This window comes from Erythrolamprus reginae, chromosome 7, assembly GCF_031021105.1.
Source record: "Erythrolamprus reginae isolate rEryReg1 chromosome 7, rEryReg1.hap1, whole genome shotgun sequence".
In the NCBI taxonomy this organism is placed as follows: Eukaryota; Metazoa; Chordata; class Lepidosauria; order Squamata; family Dipsadidae; genus Erythrolamprus; species Erythrolamprus reginae.
The window spans coordinates 53,995,330-54,014,505 of NC_091956.1; the positions used below are offsets into that span (position 1 = coordinate 53,995,330).

Below are 19,176 nucleotides of genomic sequence, written 5' to 3' on the forward strand. Positions count from 1 at the left end.
AGTGCCATTCTTAGAATATCCCATTTCTAATCCTTTAAACCATTACAAGCATTTAAGGAATGTTCATTTCATATGCCTAAAATGTTTGCCCTCATGCTTTAGCTGTAAAGTTGCTGAATATACCAGAAAAAACAATGTTGAGAAAGTTTTAACATTTCCTCCCACAATGTTCTCTGGATATATAAGGAAGAAGAATTTATGAGGAAAGAATCGAAAGAGTGGGTGACAAGCAAGCTGGAAAACAGACATTTGACCAGTTAAGAGTTTTCATTTCAAAAGAATGTCCTTTCTTCTAGACAAAGTGCACCATAAGTGCCTCCCATTGCCTGTCCTAAAGTTTCTCTCTTACTAGTATCATTCATTCATTCATTTATTTATTAGATTTCTATGCCTCTCTTCTCGAGACAACTCATTGTTATATCTTTGCATATAACCATAGTTATATCTTTGCATATAACCATTGTTATATCTTTGTATACTACCAATATGTACTTGACAAAACAAATAAAAAAAGAAAAAAAGAAATAAAATATTTGCATACAACATAGGATGCTATGTTTCATATGATAGATTACAACATTAAATGATAGATTACAACATAAACTCAAATGTGGGGTTCTAACTATATTTAAATAAAAGCAGAACATTCTCTTTATATAACCTTCATATAACTTTCTGCACTGTAAGGGTCTGGTTGGAAATCTATTGCACCAGAAGCCATCATTTTGTAAATGGAAAACTATATGATTATAGATACACTGATCATTTTCAGAAATGCCTCTTGATTTATGGAACTTCCTTTTAAAGTAGCAGCTGTATTTCACCATCATTTTGGATCCTAGAAACAGAAATTTCTATTTTCCTTGCTGCTTTTAGTGTAGCATATTCCAGATAACATACGGATTGTGATTTTTTAAAACTTTTAAAATAACTGAACCATTACTCAACTAAATTTAAAATAAATTAAAATAAATTAAAACTTAATTTTAATGGTTCATAATCCGAGGATTTTTCTTCTTTGGGAGGGGATGCTGTTCTGCTTCACACTATATAAATAATTCAAACAAAGAAATAAATTCAGTCTAAATCAAATATCTTTGAAAGTAAACTTTGCACTATTTTGAATAATGTAGGTCTTGACATTTGCATATCATAGGTTATGACATTTGCATATCGTATACTGTGGATATTTTTATATTACTACATTTTAATCTTTACAACATATTGAAAATATTGGAATTTACCTGATTGTATGGAGTATATGATTTCTGCATTTTCCCCTTTATCCTTATCTAATGCTGTAACTTGAACCACCATGGACCCAACAGCTGCTGACTCATATACTTGGCCTTCATAAGAAGAACTGGTGAAATATGGAGCATGATCATTTGTATCGCTAACATTAATGATGATTTTAGCAAAGTTGCGCTTGACTGGAACATCTTGATCTCGTACCTAAAATAATTAGCACACTGTTAACAATTAGCACATTATTTTATCAAAATCAGCAGAAACTCAATTTTTACATGCAATTTTATTGTAAACAAATTCTGAAACCTACATCCTACAGAAATGGTTTTGCTCAATACAAATAAACACAATGTAAGGGAATAAATATTATTGTTTCATCTACTTCTTTTGTGAGATAATTATTTTTAACATTATGTACAATTCACAAGCATATTACATGTTATAGATGGCTTTTCTAAATAAATCTCCTTAGTTAGATTAGACAAGGAAGAAATAGGAATTAAAATGGGGAAAAGGAGTAATAATAGTTAAGCACTTATTTTTAATTGGTCCTTTCTTTGAGAATATTCAAAGTGAAATGCCTTCCAAACAAGAACAAAACAGAAACGAGGGAACAAAATATTAAACAGCTTTTATAGTGTTTTGAAGTTTTTTGATCTTTCAAATACGTCATGTAAATAAAGTTTACAAAACTCTTATAAAATAGGTCAGTTCTACAGTAAAACCACCCATGTTATTTCCCCAGAATTGCTGTAGTGAATTGGCAGGCCTATAATTTGAATATTTTATTTTAAAGCCAGCGTCTCGTGGATTTTGAGTTAACAGGTTGCCAAAGTCCACTTGTATGACAGAAGAATTAACATTTCAACAAATGAATTTTTAATTTACAGTCCATAGTTAAATTGAATTGTGGTTTGGATGAGAGCTAATGAATGTATTGGAAAGGGAAGCTATTCTAAAAGTTAGGGAAATAAGGCTTCACTGTTTCCAGCTTACATATACCACAAATCTTTCCTAAGCAAAAACAAGTAAATGGTTAAGGCATGTGCTATGTATAAGAGGTAGCTGACCTGCAGTCATTTCATTTCTGCTTATGAATGGTACTCTGTTTTACTGAAAAGCCAGACGTTTAATTATTTGTTTTTCAGATTTGTATCCACATACTGTTTGCAAAGTTTAACACTTCAGCTAAAGAAAAAGCACAATAATGGTTCTTTACCATGACTGTGAGAACATGCTGATGTATGACTTCATGATCCAACTTTTCAACAGTATAAAGTGAGCCAGTTACAGGATCAAGCCGAAATTTCCTAAGGCTGGTAGGATCCATGCTGCTTTGCATAGTATAAATTAGTTTATTCTTCTCATCTCTGTCTGTGGCACTGACTTGCAAAATTTCTGTCTCTGGCAATATGTCTTCTGCTATAACGACTTGGTATTCTAACAGAGAAAATTCTGGTCTGTGATCATTTGTATCTATTATGTTAATGTACACCTGAAATGACATGCAAAAATAAAACATGGCAGCAACAACATTATAACACAAATATGAAACCCCACAGGAAATCAGAAAATAATGCTACAAACAAGCTACAGAGGACAATATGAAAAAATACATATTAGAGATGATCAAGTCAGTCTGTTGGAAAGGGGAAAAAATTGTCCACCACATTAGAAAATTTCAATGAGCATAATCTATGAAATTCTTATTTTGTCCTCTAAACAACACAATTATCTTTGGGATGGACTGGTCTTTTTAGAAAATATAATATTATTAACATGTGTCAGACCTTTTCAGTAATATCTACTATAATATATCATATTTACTAAGTTTATCAAATTAGCAGAAATTATAGACTACCTCAATCCAATGATTCTAGGTGGAATTATATAATTCAAATGATTATATAATTTAGAACAGTAATTTACTTTCATATAAAAGTGAGAATATTTGTATTATTTTACCAGTTCAAAATTTTAGGACTAAGAAAGCAACATATCAAGACTGTTTGTAAAATATATATTGATTAAAATGGTCATGCCTGTTTTTACAATTAATAACAATTTTCCTATAAGGTAGATCAAAACAAATCCTTATACTATGTGTGCTTGCTTCTTCCAATTTTTTATTTATTAATTAACTTTAACACTCCTTTATTAGGGAGTGTTAAATAATATTTAATATATATTAAATATTTTCTTTATTACATGTATGTAGCATCAATCTCTACTTCAGTCATTAAGTTAGCATTCAGTTACATTATATAATGACAATTTACAACCATCTAAACATGAACAGCTTAGTTGATGAAAAAAAATACTGCAACATAGAATTATTGAAACAAAAGAATCACTACAATGTAAAAATATAATTAACATGGATACTATGTATAGTATGATGTACAGAATATAATAGAGTGATATAAATATTATAATATAAAAAGCAATGGCAACAGAAAGTATAAAACTAAGCAACTAGAAATAAATCAAAAGTATAAATCTAATACATCTAACTGCTGTCTAATCCAACAATTCTAACTGTTGTAAATGAATAAGTTACTTTATAGGAAGTTAAAGGATGTAACAGAAAAAAAGAATCAAACATGTAAAACTACAGTAACTAACACTTCTGTGATACAGAGAGAGAGAGAGAGAGAGAGAGAGAGAGAGAGAGAGAAAGGAAGGAAGAAAATCTTCTATATATGTATGTACGTACGTATGTATGTACGTACGTACGTATATTAGTTTCTAGGATACCAAAAAGTGACAAAGATCATCTGAAACTATAGCAGGAACAGCATTCCATTCAATATTTAGATAACTTCATCAAATATTTCACAGATGCTCACCCCAGTTAAATTTCAGGTTAATTTTTTTCCATAGGATCTTTCATTGTTATTATTTTCTTAAAATTCTTTAATAACAACAACAACAGATAGTCCTCAACCTATGACCACAATTGAGCCCAAAGTTTCCCTTGCTAAGCAAGACAGATGTTAAGTGAATTTTGCCCAATTTTATCATTTTTCTTGTCATTCTTTGTTATGTGAATCACACAGTTGTTAAGCTAGTAACATAGTTGTTAAATAAATCTGGCTTCCCTATTGACTTTATCTGCAAGCAAGTTGCAAAAAGTGATCACATGACCCAGGACACTGCAACTGTCATAAATACATTCCAATTGCCAAAAACTGAAATTTGGATCACGTGACCATGTTGATCCTGCAACAGTCTTAAAACGGTTATAAGTCATTTTTTTTCAGTTCCTGTTTTAATTTTGAATTATCATCAAACTAACAGTTGTAAGTAGAGGACTACTTGTATAATAGATAAATCTATGAGAGGCATGGGAATGATGAAGTGGAACACCATGACTTAAGTTTCTCCCCTATTGCTTGTGATCCTAATGTGATGTTACATGCATGCACAAATAGGTCAAAGTGTGCCCCCCCCCACAATGCAATGTTGCTTTCATAATTTTGAATAAAACCGATAATCCTCAGGATATCCCTGGATGAACAATAAAATAATATAATAAATAACATAATGGATAATGGTATGATATAATATCACAATAAAAAAACAACACTTCAAAGCTTTCTCTTAGAATTTTAAAGACTTGAATTCTTCAATTAAGAGAAGGTTGGGAAAATTGCCTTAGGCAATGAACATGTCTAGACTAGTTGGAAACTTTGCCGCTTATTAAATAAGCACAGTTCTATTTCCTTTACATAGTAGTGTTAAATTCCTGTAACCACAGTTCAGTTAATTCTTTTAAGGAAGAAATATGAAAATTCAGATAAGCTTTTATCACTAAAGTGATCTGTTCCTTTGTTGACAAATTTAAAAAAACTTTTAAAAAATGATCTATATATTTTTATCAAAACAAATAATTGGAAAATCCATCATGACCACCACAACCAAAAAAGTTTTTCTTAAAGTGAACTATTATTTTATGGAGGACATGGTCAATATTTGATTCTAATTATGACAAAAATTAGAGACAGAGATGCTGTTTTGACAAAGAACCAAATCTATCCTTTCAACAAATCTCAACAATGTCTGCCATAATGACAATGACTCTGTGTTCTCTAGGATTTGTATATAATGGCATTCTTTATCTCATTCTGTTAATAAGTCATCGTCTAAATTCTCAACAATTGGTATCTAATAAACCTTTCAGATCTCCTTCAGTTGATGTTGATCAGCACATCTTCTGGCAGCATATTACACAGTTTAACAATAAGCTATGTCAATGTCCTTTCCAATCGTCCAAAACCAGTTAATTATATTGGATAACCATGTTTTTAGATAAAGGGGGAAAACTTTCTCTTTATTCATGTTCATCATACCACACACATAACTTCTCTTTCTCCTCTTTTCAAGGGTACAAGAAAGAAGTTGGTCCAGCTATTTCAAAGTACAAGCAGTACTGATAATAATTGTCTTTTATCTTCTACTTTCTAATCTTTAAACTGAATTTGTTCTTTAATCATTTCATGCCACAGTTAAGTTTATTCAAATTGCTTTTGTCTCATACTGTCTCCCTCAAAATTCTGGTGCCAAGTTGCATGGAGAATTGTTGTCATGTGAAAGCTGTTTCATGTGGTTTCAACAGAATAGTTATATTCACAGCCATTTTATGTTGACACCAAAATAAACAGGAAGTCTTTAATCATTGGAATAATTCACATATAAACATCTATTGTTGTTTTATTTCAGATTTTAATTTAAATACCTCCATATGCAAACATAAATAATACTAGTGTATACAATTAAGACGTATAAACAGATGTAAATTTTTGTAGGGGAATATCTAGTAGCAAGAAACCTAATCTGTCATTATTACTTTTAAGACCAGCATTAAACCAGACATCAAAACAAGATTATTTCACTACACAAATGATTATGTTCACTGAATTTGTGTCTATGTAATATTTTCTGGTTTTCATTTATTGTGCAATTGGTAGAACACTGTCTGATTTTAAAGGTGACACAAAGTACAGAATCTTCTCCCTAGAATTATGGAAACTTTAGAGCTTTTGTATTATATTTATATAGAAAACTCTTTCCTTTTCAAATAAAATTGCTTTCTGTAATTCTAACAGGGGACACCAAGAACAAATGAACACACACGCACGCACACACAGACAGATTTCTGTAAACAGTTCATTAGAAATTCTGTTACCTGCGTACTAATAGTCCTAGTTCCATCTGTTGCTTCTACTGTCAAATTGTAATTTGATTTCTGTTCTGCATCAAGAGGTTTAGCGATAACTATTGTTCCTGTGCCCTTGTCCACATCAAAGCGGCTGTCAGAGTTGCCACCTGCTCCAAGAAATTGCACAAGAAGTAAGTTCATAAAATCCAGTTTTCTTGTAACATGGAAATATTGTTTGTTCTAATGTGAAGAATAGGATAGGCAACTATAGTTCCTTTAAGACCTATGGATTTCAACTCTATGGAAGTTTAAGTCCACGGGGCTTAAAGGGCCATAGTTGCTCACACCCTGCTCCACTGTTTTAATCACATTTTTTTAAAAAAAAAACAACAAGTTTGAAGCACCCAACTGATAATCTTACTGGAATAAAAGAGGACTAGCCATTTGAAATTTCTATTTCATTCAAAACTATGCATTTAGTATTAAAAATTCAATAGAACTGATTCACCATGCTATATTTTTACTAGTAGAATTCTTTCAAAGGCTTCTGAGCAAAAACAAAGGTAAAGACAAGATTCCAGCCACCCTTTTCTTTTCCTTAAATTAATTCTGACTATGGTAGATTTATTATGAATGGAATCCACTCTGCAGCAACACTGAAATGGTACTATATTTAACATTATGATAATGATTAAAACAAATCTGAATTAGCTGTAATAAATACTTCTTGCTCACCCAATTTTATTGATTCTCAATTTTAGATAAAATATTTCTAAATAAGAAATCATATTACTGTATTTATAACCAAGTCACTAGGGATGCTCCCTCAAAATTATCTTACTTCCATGGTGCATATTCTTTATACTTTTAAAATATAAAATATTTTTAAAATATTTTAAAATAATTTAAAAACAGATGTTGCCATTCATTCTTGAGCTGTATTTCTTTCATAATTACATTGACATTTCTTCCAAACACACACACGTATATATAGTTGTAAAGAAGCTTGAGAGATGTTAAAGGCATCTAATCGCCTGCACGTTTACAACCATTCGTAATAATGGGGAAGGTTATTGCCTCATTACAAATGCTACTGGATTTCTACATTGCCAACTCTAAAAGCAGGATAAAGCTTCTAACTGCTGCAAAACATAAGCAGGGCTACAGCAGCACATCATACTCTTTCTCTGCATTGCTTAGGGGGAATTACATTACACATTGCACTAGAGGTGATAAAGTAACAGACACAACCATGGGCAATTATTATGAACTAGAAAGCTGTGGACTGATATAAAATATTCGGTATCAGAATGGGTTTTTTTACTCTGGATCTCATAATCTGATCCACAATTATGTGATATAAGCAGATACCTTCTGTTATACAAGCCATGGGAAAGATGTAAAAAACTTCACTAGCAACTTTGTCATCTGATGCAGCCAAAAAGAAAGGAAAATAAAAATAAAAATAATACAGAAAATGTTAATCAATTTGATTCATGCATGGCAGTAACAGTCAAGAAACTTGAATAACTGCGGGATCCCAACCAGTACCTTTTATTATCTACACAATAGCAGCATTTCATGCAAATAGGAATTTTCACAATTCCCTTTCAGCTAGGAACAAGCAGACTTATTTATTTATTTGTTTGTTTGTTTGTTTGATTGATTGATTTTTATGCCGCCCTTCTCCTTAGACTCAGGGCGGCTTACAACATGTTAGCAATAGCACTTTCTTAACAGATCTAGGCTATTGCCCCCACAATCCGGGTCCTCATTTTACCCACCTTGGAAGGATGGAAGGCTGAGTCAACCTTGAGCCGGTGATGAGATTTGAACCGCTGACCTTCAGATCTACAGTCAGCTTCAGTGGCCTGCAATACAGCACTCTACCTGCTGTGCCACCCCGGTTCATTTAGACATAGATCAATTACTCCAACTAGCCTTTATCTAAAATAACTGGATATCATAGAGTGCAACCCTAGCATTCTGACCTGTTCTACTCTTAATAAATGGTGTGCACCTAATAAACTGAAACTGAACTAAAATTGCAACAAAGTCTTCAGGCTGACAATTACTTTCTTGGGAAGGAAATGTGAAGCATTCTTTGAATGATATTCAGAAAATAGTTTTGCATCCTTTTCCAGATGGGGATGAAGGGAACCAAAATCTTTATGACTGATGTGGCTAATTCAGCTGTTTAATAATCCATTCAAAATACTGCCCATAATTATCCCTTTTTATTAAACTGAATCTAGCTATTAAATTAGAGAGTATAATTATTTTTCGTACTGGAACATAGAACGTTGGATTATTTTATTTATAAAAAAACTGGGGAAAAATCATATTCTGTTCACTCATCGGCAGCATATATTTAATTAAATCCTTCCAAGATTTCTTTTCATTTTGTACCTACTGAATCAGGAGTGTCAAACTCACATTGTCATGTTGTTGTCATGTGACGTATCACAATTTTCTCCTCTTCGTTAAACCAGGGGTGGGCGTGGCCAGCGCGTGATGAATCTGGCCTTCAGGCTATGAGTTTGACACCTCTAATTGAAATATTCAAGAAGTCATAATGAAAAATTCTAAAATTCTCTTACCTGTAATATCAAACCAGAGTTGAGAACCCAGTGGCTCTACAACTATTACACCAATCATGTGAGCTACTGGGTCACTTTCCATGACTGTAAAAGAAAAAAACGATTCTTCAAAAGAAATGGGTTCAGAAGATGGAGTGGGTTTTGAGATCCATTCTATATGAAGACGGGCTGTTGATGACTTTTGTGGACGGCCATTATCCACAGCCTTGATCTAAGAATATAAGAGCATTAGCAATTTTAAATGATTGAAGGAAAATAAATTACATACAACATAGAAAATATTGGACTAAAATAACCAAGCTCACAATCAGGAAAGGTCAAGAACCAGTAAGTATTGTAGCTGCAAGAGAACTTTCAATACAATCCAACTGAAACATTTTTAAACATGTATTGACTTTAAGAATATTTATTCTAAGCTATATTAGAGTAAACTGCATAATGTTATCCGTATAAAAGGTATAAAAATGTATAAAATGGAGACTGTATGTATGTAGAAGCAGGGTAGCACAACTACTTGCAAAATGAATGTCTGAATTTTAGTTAAGGGAATACAGTGGTGCCTCAAGATATGAACCCCTCGTCTTACGAACAACTCGTGATATGAACCTGGGGTTCAGAAAAATTTTGCCTCTTCTTACGAACTTTTTTCGAGTTACGAACCGGCGTTCAGAGACTGCTGGGAAGCCGCGTGGCTGTTTTAAAAGGTGACAGCCGGGCGGCGGGGCTTCCCAGCAGCCTCCCGAACGCCGGTTCGTAACTCGAAAAAAGTTCGTAAGAAGAGGCAAAATTTTTCTGAACCCCGGGTTCGGTTCGGGAGGTTGCTGGGAAGCCCCCCAGCCCGGCTGTCACCTTTTAAAACAGCCGCGCGGCTTCCCAGCAGTCTCCGAACGCCGAAGTTCAGGTTTGGCGTTCGGCTTCGGGAAGCTGCTGGGAAGCCGCCCGGCTGTTTTAAAAGGTCACAGCTGGGCTGGGGGGCTTCCCAGCAACCTCCCGAACCCCGAACTTTTGCCGAACTTCCGGGTTCGGGAGGTTGCTGGGAAGCCCCCCAGCCTGGCTGTCACATTTTAAAACAGCCGCGCGGCTTCCCAGCAGTCTCCGAACGCCGAACGCGGAAGTTCGGGTTTGGCGTTCGGCTTCGGGAAGCTGCTGGGAAGCCGTCCGGCTGTTTTAAAAGGTGACAGCCAGGCTGGGGGGCTTCCCAACAACCTCCCGAACCCCGAACCCGGAAGTTCGGCAAAAGTTCGGGAGGTTGCTGGGAAGCCCCCCAGCCCGGCTGTCACCTTTTAAAACAGCCGGGCGGCTTCCCAGCAGCTTCCTGAAGCTGAACACCAAACCCAAACTTCCGTGTTCGGCGTTTGGAGACTGCTGGGAAGCCCTGCCGCCCGGCTGTCACCTTTTAAAACAGCCTGGGGGCTTCTCGGCGACCTCCCAAACGCCGAACCTGGAAGTTCGGGTTTGGCGTTCGGCGTTCGGGAGGTTGCTGAGAAGCCCCCAGGCTGTTTTAAAAGGTGACAGCTGGGCGGCAGCGTTTTTTTTGCGGGGTTTTTTTTGGTTGCACGGATTAATTGACTTTACATTGTTTCCTATGGGAAACAATGTTTTGTCTTACGAACCTTTCGTCTTACGAACCTCCCCCTGGAACCAATTAGGTTCGTAAGACGACGTATGACTGTACTCTTTAAAAAACATTTGGTTACTAAAATGTTACACAAACATTTTAATTTTACTTTGCATAAAAAAAGAGAAGACACATCTCTTTTATATTTTGAAAAAGTAAAAGTATTTTCCAAATAAGATCTAAAAATTGCATAAAAATGCAAAAGCACTGATAGCATGCAAGGTTATTTAATTGAAATCCAAACTTACTGTAAGAATGTCATATTCTCCAGCTCCAAAATATTTCTTAGATGAGACAACACCAGTTATTGGGTCAATAAAAAATTTTCCATGCTCATTGCCCTCTTCAATTTTGTAAGATATTTCTGCATTGGGACCTTCGTCTTTGTCCGCAGCTACCACACGGTAGATTGGTTCTTTTCTTGCTGTTCTTTCTCTCTCTGGTTTTTCACGCTCGGGCAGTTTGATTTGATAAAATTTTTGCAAGAATTGAGGTCGATTATCATTTTCATCTAAAATTTTCACAATGACACGGGTAAGGGTTGATTCTGCTGGTGTACCATTATCTGTCACAGTTACCTAATTGGACAATAAAACAATTCACAAAAATAAATGTTTCTTCTTTGTTACAAATCAAAGCAGACTGTGACTCCCCCTCTATTTTTCTTACTGTAGAACCTTAAATATGGTTTCCAGCTGTAATGTCTAAATATTTTGAAAAGCGGATAAAAATGTAACTATCTTTCCAACAAATTCTAATATAAGCCTAGATTAAATCAACCTCTTAAGCATTCATAACTGCCTATGTATCAAAATGGAAAACATGAGTCACTTTACTGCAAGCACTTGGAAAATAATTAAATACTGTCCTTAGATAGAGCTAATATTAAGAATAGTTCTAATGTTCAAAATATGTTGTTTAACAAAGCAGGATGGTGCTGGAGCTGGAAACAGCTAAGAAAAAAGCATTTTTAAAATGGTGCATGTATTTATAGACCTACCATCTTATGTGCCACATCTTAGGCAGTTCAAGAACAACAACACAAAAGAATCAACAAAAAATAACCTCTAAAATAGTATGAATATATTTAAAAAGTCACAATTATTGGGGATCAGTTTCATCCTATCCTAAAGTTTAGGAGAAAGCCATCTAGAAAGATAGAGGCCTAACAGATCTCATGGAGAAGTATATTTCGTGCAGTAGGGCTGCTAGTTGGAAGATACTATGCCTAGGCCTATCTAACATCTATCTGACTTGATGGAGCCAAATTGAGAATGCCAATCAACAGTGCTCAAACTCTAATTAAGAAGTTTGGGTTCTGTTGAAACCAAACCACAATCAGGTAGATCAACTAAACTTTTAGCCACAACTGCCAGGCAAATTTTTCACAATGCAAATAAAAACCCACAAATAACTTTAGGTAAAATACAGGACACTCTGAAAACATGTGGTGTGGCTGTTGCAAGATGCACAATAAGAATGCCCTGAAGAAAGATGGTCTGCATGGTGGAGTCCCCAGAAGAAAGCCATTACTACGCAAATGCCACAAAGTATCCTGTTTACAATATGCCAAACAGCACAGAGACAAGACTCAAACCTTCTGGCACAAAGTCATTTGGAATGTTGAGATCAAAATTGATTTTTTTTGGCCACAACCATAAACATTACATTTGGAGAAGAGTCAACAAGGCCTATGATGAAAAGTCATATTCATATTCTCTGAAATATGGCTAGGTGTTGTGGTTAGCTCTGGCCCAGCTCCTGCCCCAAGGACTGTGGATGTGGGGGAGACATCCACATGCCACAGACCTGTTTTGCCCCCGGTGGAATCTGCTGATGAAGGCTCCTCTGACCAAGAAGACATGAGTGACAGGGAGGAGGAGAGTGTGGCAGGCAGCTCAGAAGGAGATCAATTATCTAGCTCCTCCTTGGATTCAGAACAAGAGTTAATGATACAGCCATGCATGTGGAGAGCAATGCATAGGCAACAATAACTGAGAGATTATTATCAAAGAAAATGAGGCCACCTGTGGTTGGGTGGGGCTATGGTAATTAGTGACGCTGCTATAAATAGCAGCCTGTGGGTTTGGCCATTGTGGAGGATTATCTGATCGTTGTGTTTCGTGACTGCTTTACTGACTTTGACCTTTTGTGTGCTGAGTTTTCCCCGCTTTGAAACTAAACCAGAGCAAAGTGTGTTTCACTTTGTGAAAGAAGGACTGTGAATTGCCTCACAGCTGCAAGCTAAGTATCACAGAACTGATAAGGGACTTGTACAAATTACCAGTTTGTTTGGAGACCAGTGCTCTTTGCTATACCAAAAGAGGGCTTAGTTTAAGTGACTTTTCATTATAAAGAACATTGTTTTGAATTTTCAAACGTGTGTGTGTCTGAAATTTGTACCTGTGAATTTTTGGGAGAGGTCTACCAGAGAGCCCGACAGAACAACTAGGTAATCATAAATTCTGGTAGGGTATGTAAACTTATGATCATAACTATATACACAAAGTGTTAATTTCATGTGAAAAAATCCTATCTGTGGTGGTGAACCTGTGACACGTGTGCCACAGGTGGCATGTGGAGCCATATGGGAGGGCACGTGAGACTTTCCTATGTTTCAGCTCCAGCGCACATGCATGCGTTAGCCAGATGATTTTTGGCCTTTGGAAAGGCTGTTTCCTCCTCCTCCTTTCCTTCAAGCTTCCCTGAAGCTCTGGAGGCAAAAAAATCCCCAATGGACAAACCGGAAGTTTGGAAAAATGCGCTTCTGGTTTGCGCATTTGAGCATTTTTTTTAACCTAACAGCAATGGGGATGGGTGAGTAGAGCTGTACCAGTATGAAGCCACTGATTTGGGGGGATTGGTTTTTCCAGTGTCTCTATGTGGAAGAAGCCCTCAGCTGTGCTTTGGATGAAGTTAAAGGTCAGCATTAATACGAGGAGGGTGGTAAGAGGGCTTCTTCTGACACGGAGACACGGAGAAAAAACATTGCCAAAAATCAGTGGGTTTATACCAGTACGGCTTTCTGGATCACATCGGTATGAACCCACCACTGCATACCGGGCTTCAAAAAGGCCTGTGCGCATACGTGGGGAACAGTGCGGGGGGTGCACATGTGAGGGGGGAAGGAAGGGATGTTGGTACATGCACATATGCTAGCATTCCCCCCCCACACACACTTTTGGCACGCGAACCAAAAAAGGTTCTCCATCACTGCCCTATGGAACTGTACTAAAACTGTGACCTCTATGATGGGATGGAAAAAGATTGAATCAACCATATCATCATCGCATGCTTATTTATATGAATGTAGCTTTTGTGGGTTTTTTAAAAAAAATATGTTCCTTGCAGGCAGAGTACAGAATTTTCATAACTGAACTATCTTTCATTAGTGATTAAACTTTTCTTTTTTATTAATATAAAGATGTTAGGTACATTTCTGATCCATACTTTTGGTTGTATCTGCTGCAAAGCATAATATTTAGACCAGTGATTTTCAACCTTTTTTGAGCCGTGGCACATTTTTTACATTTACAAAATCCTGGGGCACACCACCAACCAAAGACATTCTCCTCTCTTTTTCCATCTCTGTCTCCTCCCCTCCTTGTGTGTGTGTGTGTGTGTGTGTGTACACACACACTCTTGAACTATTTCCAAAAACAGGTGAGTGCTGGGGCTTTCTCTCTCTTATTCTTTGGGTGCTTTTTATCATATGCTTTAAATCAAGAGTCACTTCTCTCTCTCTCTTTTGTTTCTCTCTTTTCCCTCTCATTCTCTGCCTCAATCATTTTCTAATTTCTCTTTTTTCTCCCCCTTTTTCTCTCATTTCTCTCTCTCTCTCTCTCTTTCTCTCTCGCTTTCCTTCTCTCTCTCTCTCATACACAATGCTGGCAACAGCAACATTGGACATTAGCCACGGGGCGGCATCAGGGCGGTAGGCTGAGAGTGGGAGCTCCAGGATGGAGGCACCGAAGAGGGCAGCTGGACCTGTTGCTGGACGCATACATGCTGGCGCTGCGCTGGGCATGGGTGCGGGGCTGGCACCTCCATCCTGGCCCAGCCAGTGGGCCAGTGCCAGCCCCATGCCCATTACAACATCAGTATGTATGGTGTCCAGCTGCCACTGTCAGTGCCTCCGCCTTGGAGCTCCCGCTCGCAGCCGCCCCGCCACCCCATGGCTACTGCCCGGTGCCACCCTGCCACCCCGTGGCTACTGCCCGGTGCCGCTACTGCCGGCGCCCTCCTGCTCCCATTGCTGGTGCCCTCCTGCCAGGCCCCAAAGCTCACTTGCCGGCACCACAAAGGAAAACTCCAGCTGGGTGGGCACTGCAGCTGCCAATGCCTCTGCCCTGGAGTTCTTGCTCGCAGCTGCCATCCCGCGGCTACTGCCTGGTGCTGCTGCTGCTGCTGGCGCCCTCCCACCGGGCTCCAAAGCTCACTTGCCATCACAGCCAGGGAAGCTCCAGCCGGGCAGGGCCCTGCAGCTGCCAGGGCCTCGGCCCTGGAGCTTCCGCTCGCAGCCGCCACCCCGCAGCTACTTCTCAGTACCGCTGCTGCCAGCCCTACTGCTCCTGCTGCCGGTGCCCTCCCACCGGGCCACAAAGCTCACCTGCCACAAAGAAGGAAAGTGACGAAGGAAGGCGAAGGAGGAAGGTGTGAAGAAGGAAGCTCAGCTTCCAGTGTTGCAACTTTTTGCTCTTCGCTTCACGGCACACTGGTTGAAAAACACTGATTTAGACCATTGGTTCCCAACATTTTTTGGCCATGTTCCACCCAAACTCTACACATGCAGAGGAAGCCTAAAAGGCCATTAACTTGGTTTAAACAAGGCTCCAATTGCCCCCATTGAAAATCAAATTGTCTCCCTGTGGGACATGGGCCCCACATTGGGAACTACTGATCTAAACCCTGCATTGGATGAGTCCTGAGAGTGTTTTGCTGATATACAATATTTGTCCATAAAACCGAAAGTAAGTAGTGAGACAAACATTAATGAGGTACATGATTCTGATTATTTCAATGTTAATGCATTTGGTTAGATTGGCTACGTTAGGTAGTACTGCTGCCATGGACTGTTCCATTTGTTCTGTGTCTATATCTGCATTCTTTACATTCATAGATCCAGAACTTGCAAAACAATGGTGTTGGATGTATAAAATGAAAAATACCACTGTAGTAGATTTTTAAGTTCCCTATTGCTTTTTTAAAATGTGTTTTTACTGCTTACTAAATCAAAGGCAGGACTGTGTAGAGTTTGTGAAATCTTTGTCACACTCTACCCCCTGTAGCTCTCTGTACCACTTTCTAAATTTCTCTACAAAATCTCAATTCTCAAGAATAGATGGATGACTAAAGGGAACAAGTGAGACGGATAGAATGGTACAGTGGTCCCTCGGTTTTCGCGGATTCAAACTTCGCGAAAAGTCTATACAACGGTTTTTCAAAAATATTAATTAAAAACTACTTTGTGAGTTTTTTCCCTATACCACAATTTTTCCTGCCCGATGATGTTATGTCATCGCCAAACTTTCTTCCGCCTTTAATAAATATTTTTTTAAATAAACTTTAATAAATAAATATGGTGAGTAATAATCTAAATGGTTGCTAAGGGAATGGGAAATTGCAGTTTAGGGGTTTAAAGTGTTAAGGGAAGGCTTGTGATACTGTCCACAGCCAAAAATGGTGTATTTACTTCCGCATCTCTACTTTGCGGAAATTCGACTTTCGCGGGCGGTCTCGGAACACAACCCCCGCGAAAATCGAGGGAACACTGTATTTCATTCTCATGAATAAAATAACTTAAGATTCTGATTTATTTTAGAACCAACAGTGGGACATATCAGACTGAATTTGCAACAGAAAATATATCTGTACTTATAAGCAATTGAAAGGGAAGTAAAAATGTACCAAACTTACGCTGGAGAACAAAATTCTTTGTCAGGACTACTTCTGTGAGAAAGAAAAAGGATACTGTATGTCTTCATGAACAAATGAGAAAAAAGGAATGGAGAAATAATGTTGAAGTAAAGATTCTCTGCTAAATTCACCTACTATGTTGCTACTCAACTCTATTGTATTTCTACCACACCTTTCCCAAATATCTTCAGGGCTGAATTTGATCCACACTCCAAACATATTTCTTTTGAAAATAATAAACAGAATGAACATTCCTCATCCAAGACCACCTATAGATTTTATGGCTGAGCAGGGCTTTGAAGACATTATTACTAACACTCAGAAACTTTGAAAAACATCAAGAAGCAACTGGCTAAGGTGGTTCCACCAAACAGCAAGAATGCCAAAACACTTGTACAACAACAACAAATATTGTTAAAGGAATCCAGTGCAGTTAATCATACTTTTACTTACAATTGCAGTCCAATGCAGTTCTAACTACAAGCATGACCACTGAATGCAGCTGCCATAGTCTCTGAGACAAAATGCTTAGATACTACTATACAGAGAAATCGTGTATTCCAAGAAACAATGAATGCAATTATAACACATATGTACTTACTGGATTTAAAAGATGCTATATAAAGATTAGTTTATAACCTAAGAAAATATAAATAGGATATCTTGGTTTCAATGGAAACAGATGTAAAAGACAGGATAAATGTTAATAGTAAATAAAAAAATAAACTTGCTAGGACATGGGGTGAGGTATCATCAATATGCGGATGATACTCAGTTGTACATCTCCACCCCATGTCCAGTCAACGAAGCAGTGGAAGTGATGTGCCAGGGCCTGGAGGCTGTTGGGGACTGGATGGGTGTCAACAAACTCAAACTCAACCCAGACAAGACGGAGTGGCTGTGGGTATTGCCTCCCAAGGACAATTCCATCTGTCCGTCCATTACCCTGGGGGGGGGGGAAACTATTGACCCCCTCAGAGAGGGTGCGCAACTTGGGCATCCTCCTCGATCCACATCTGACATTGGAACATCATCTTTCGGCTGTGGCAAGGAGGGCGTTTGCCCAGGTTCGCCTGGTGCACCAGTTGCGGCCCTATTTGGACAGGGAGTCATGGCTCACAATCACTCATGCCCTCATCACCTCGAGGTTCGATTACTGCAACGCTCTCTACATGGGGCTACCTTTGAAAAGTGTTCAGAAACTTCAGATCGTGCAGAACGCAGCCGCGAGAGCCATTGTGGGGCTTCCCAGATTCGCCCACGTATCTACAACACTCCGTGGCCTGCATTGGCTGCCGATCAGTTTCCGGTCACAATTCAAAGTGTTGGTCATGACATTTAAAGCCCTACATGGCATTGGAACAGAATACCTCCAGAACCGCCTGCTATCGCACGAATCCCAGTGGCCAATAAGGTCCCACAGAGTTGGCCTTCTCCGGTTCCCGTCGACTAAACAATGTCTGGCCCAGGGGAAGAGCCTTCTCTGTGGCGGCCCCAGCCCTCTGGAATCAACTCCCCCCAGAGATTAGAACTGCTCCCACCCTCCTTGTCTTCCGTAAACTACTTAAGACCCACTTATACCGCCAGGCATGGGGTATTTGAGACACCTTTCCCCCAGGCTTATTATAATTTATGTTTGGTATGTATGTGCTGTTTGGTTTTTTAATTATGATAGGGTTTCTAGTTTTTTCTTAATATTAGATTTGTGCCTATATATATTGTTTTATCGTTTGTTGTGAGCCGCCCCGAGTCTTCGGAGAGGAGCGGGATACAAATCTAATAAATTATTATTATTATTATTATTCTACAGTCAAAACTTTAATGTCCAGAAATGTTATGATGATATTCAATAAAAGCTAAATAAATACACCTAAAAGGTTCCAGGCTGGGGAATGCTACATATGTAACATTTCTAAATTAACATATTGTGACAAATTTTAAAGTGCCCCCGGATGGCAAGTGCAATTTTGTCTTTAAACTTCCCAAGGGAAATTATATACCCTTTTAATAGATTTGTTTATTTTATTATACTTTTTTTCTTTGATATCCCTTTTACGTTTTGGATCAATCTCACACATTTGCCCCAGCTCCTATATCAGTATAGCTTTTACTCTGTACAACTACTGTGAAAAATAAAAAAAGAGAAAGACGACAACCAAATATATTTGATGAATTGCAACATTAATCTCTTGCTGATCAGGCCTGCAAACAGCTTACTGAGAGGCCTTCATCGAATTGTCAGAATTGTCATGGCTCTAGAACAATTGACTCAAGAATGGCACACAATGCATTTGTTTAATGTAAAATATAATAAAAGTTCAACGCTGGATTGCTGTTTCACGAGAGTAATTGAATTTGCAGGAGGTTTTACTGGGATCACTGCAATGGCAGGCTCTCCTGTTCCAAGTATAAATGGACACACTGAAGCATAATAATAGGAAACAAATACTCAGATCATACCCAGTTTGCATGAAAGAAATGGAAGCTGATTTCCATTTCTAAATTTCAACCTCACAAAACTGACTTCAGCTGGGTGAGCGCCTTGAACAAGGATATTGGTGTGCCAAAAGGAATGAACAGATAAACAGATAATTAAGACTGCAATACATATAATTGGAGGCTTGAGGATG

General features: G+C 37.9%; 1 protein-coding gene across 6 annotated transcripts in view; it reads right to left on the reverse strand.

The window, feature by feature from the left end:
- FAT1 (FAT atypical cadherin 1) overlaps positions 1–19,176 on the reverse strand; it is a 152,012-nt gene that overhangs the window by 53,498 nt on the left and 79,338 nt on the right. For 5 of the 6 annotated variants that reach the window (XM_070757585.1, XM_070757586.1, XM_070757588.1 and 2 more), the window contains exons 5-9: positions 10,879–11,208; positions 9,013–9,223; positions 6,440–6,579; positions 2,471–2,746; positions 1,245–1,455 (exon numbers count right to left, since the gene is read on the reverse strand). In XM_070757585.1, the coding sequence (XP_070613686.1) occupies positions 1,245–1,455; positions 2,471–2,746; positions 6,440–6,579; positions 9,013–9,223; positions 10,879–11,208 (1,168 nt within the window). Of the gene's footprint in view, positions 1–1,244; positions 1,456–2,470; positions 2,747–6,439; positions 6,580–9,012; positions 9,224–10,878; positions 11,209–19,176 lie in introns of those variants that run through there. The other variant, XM_070757590.1, reaches the window with a different exon arrangement.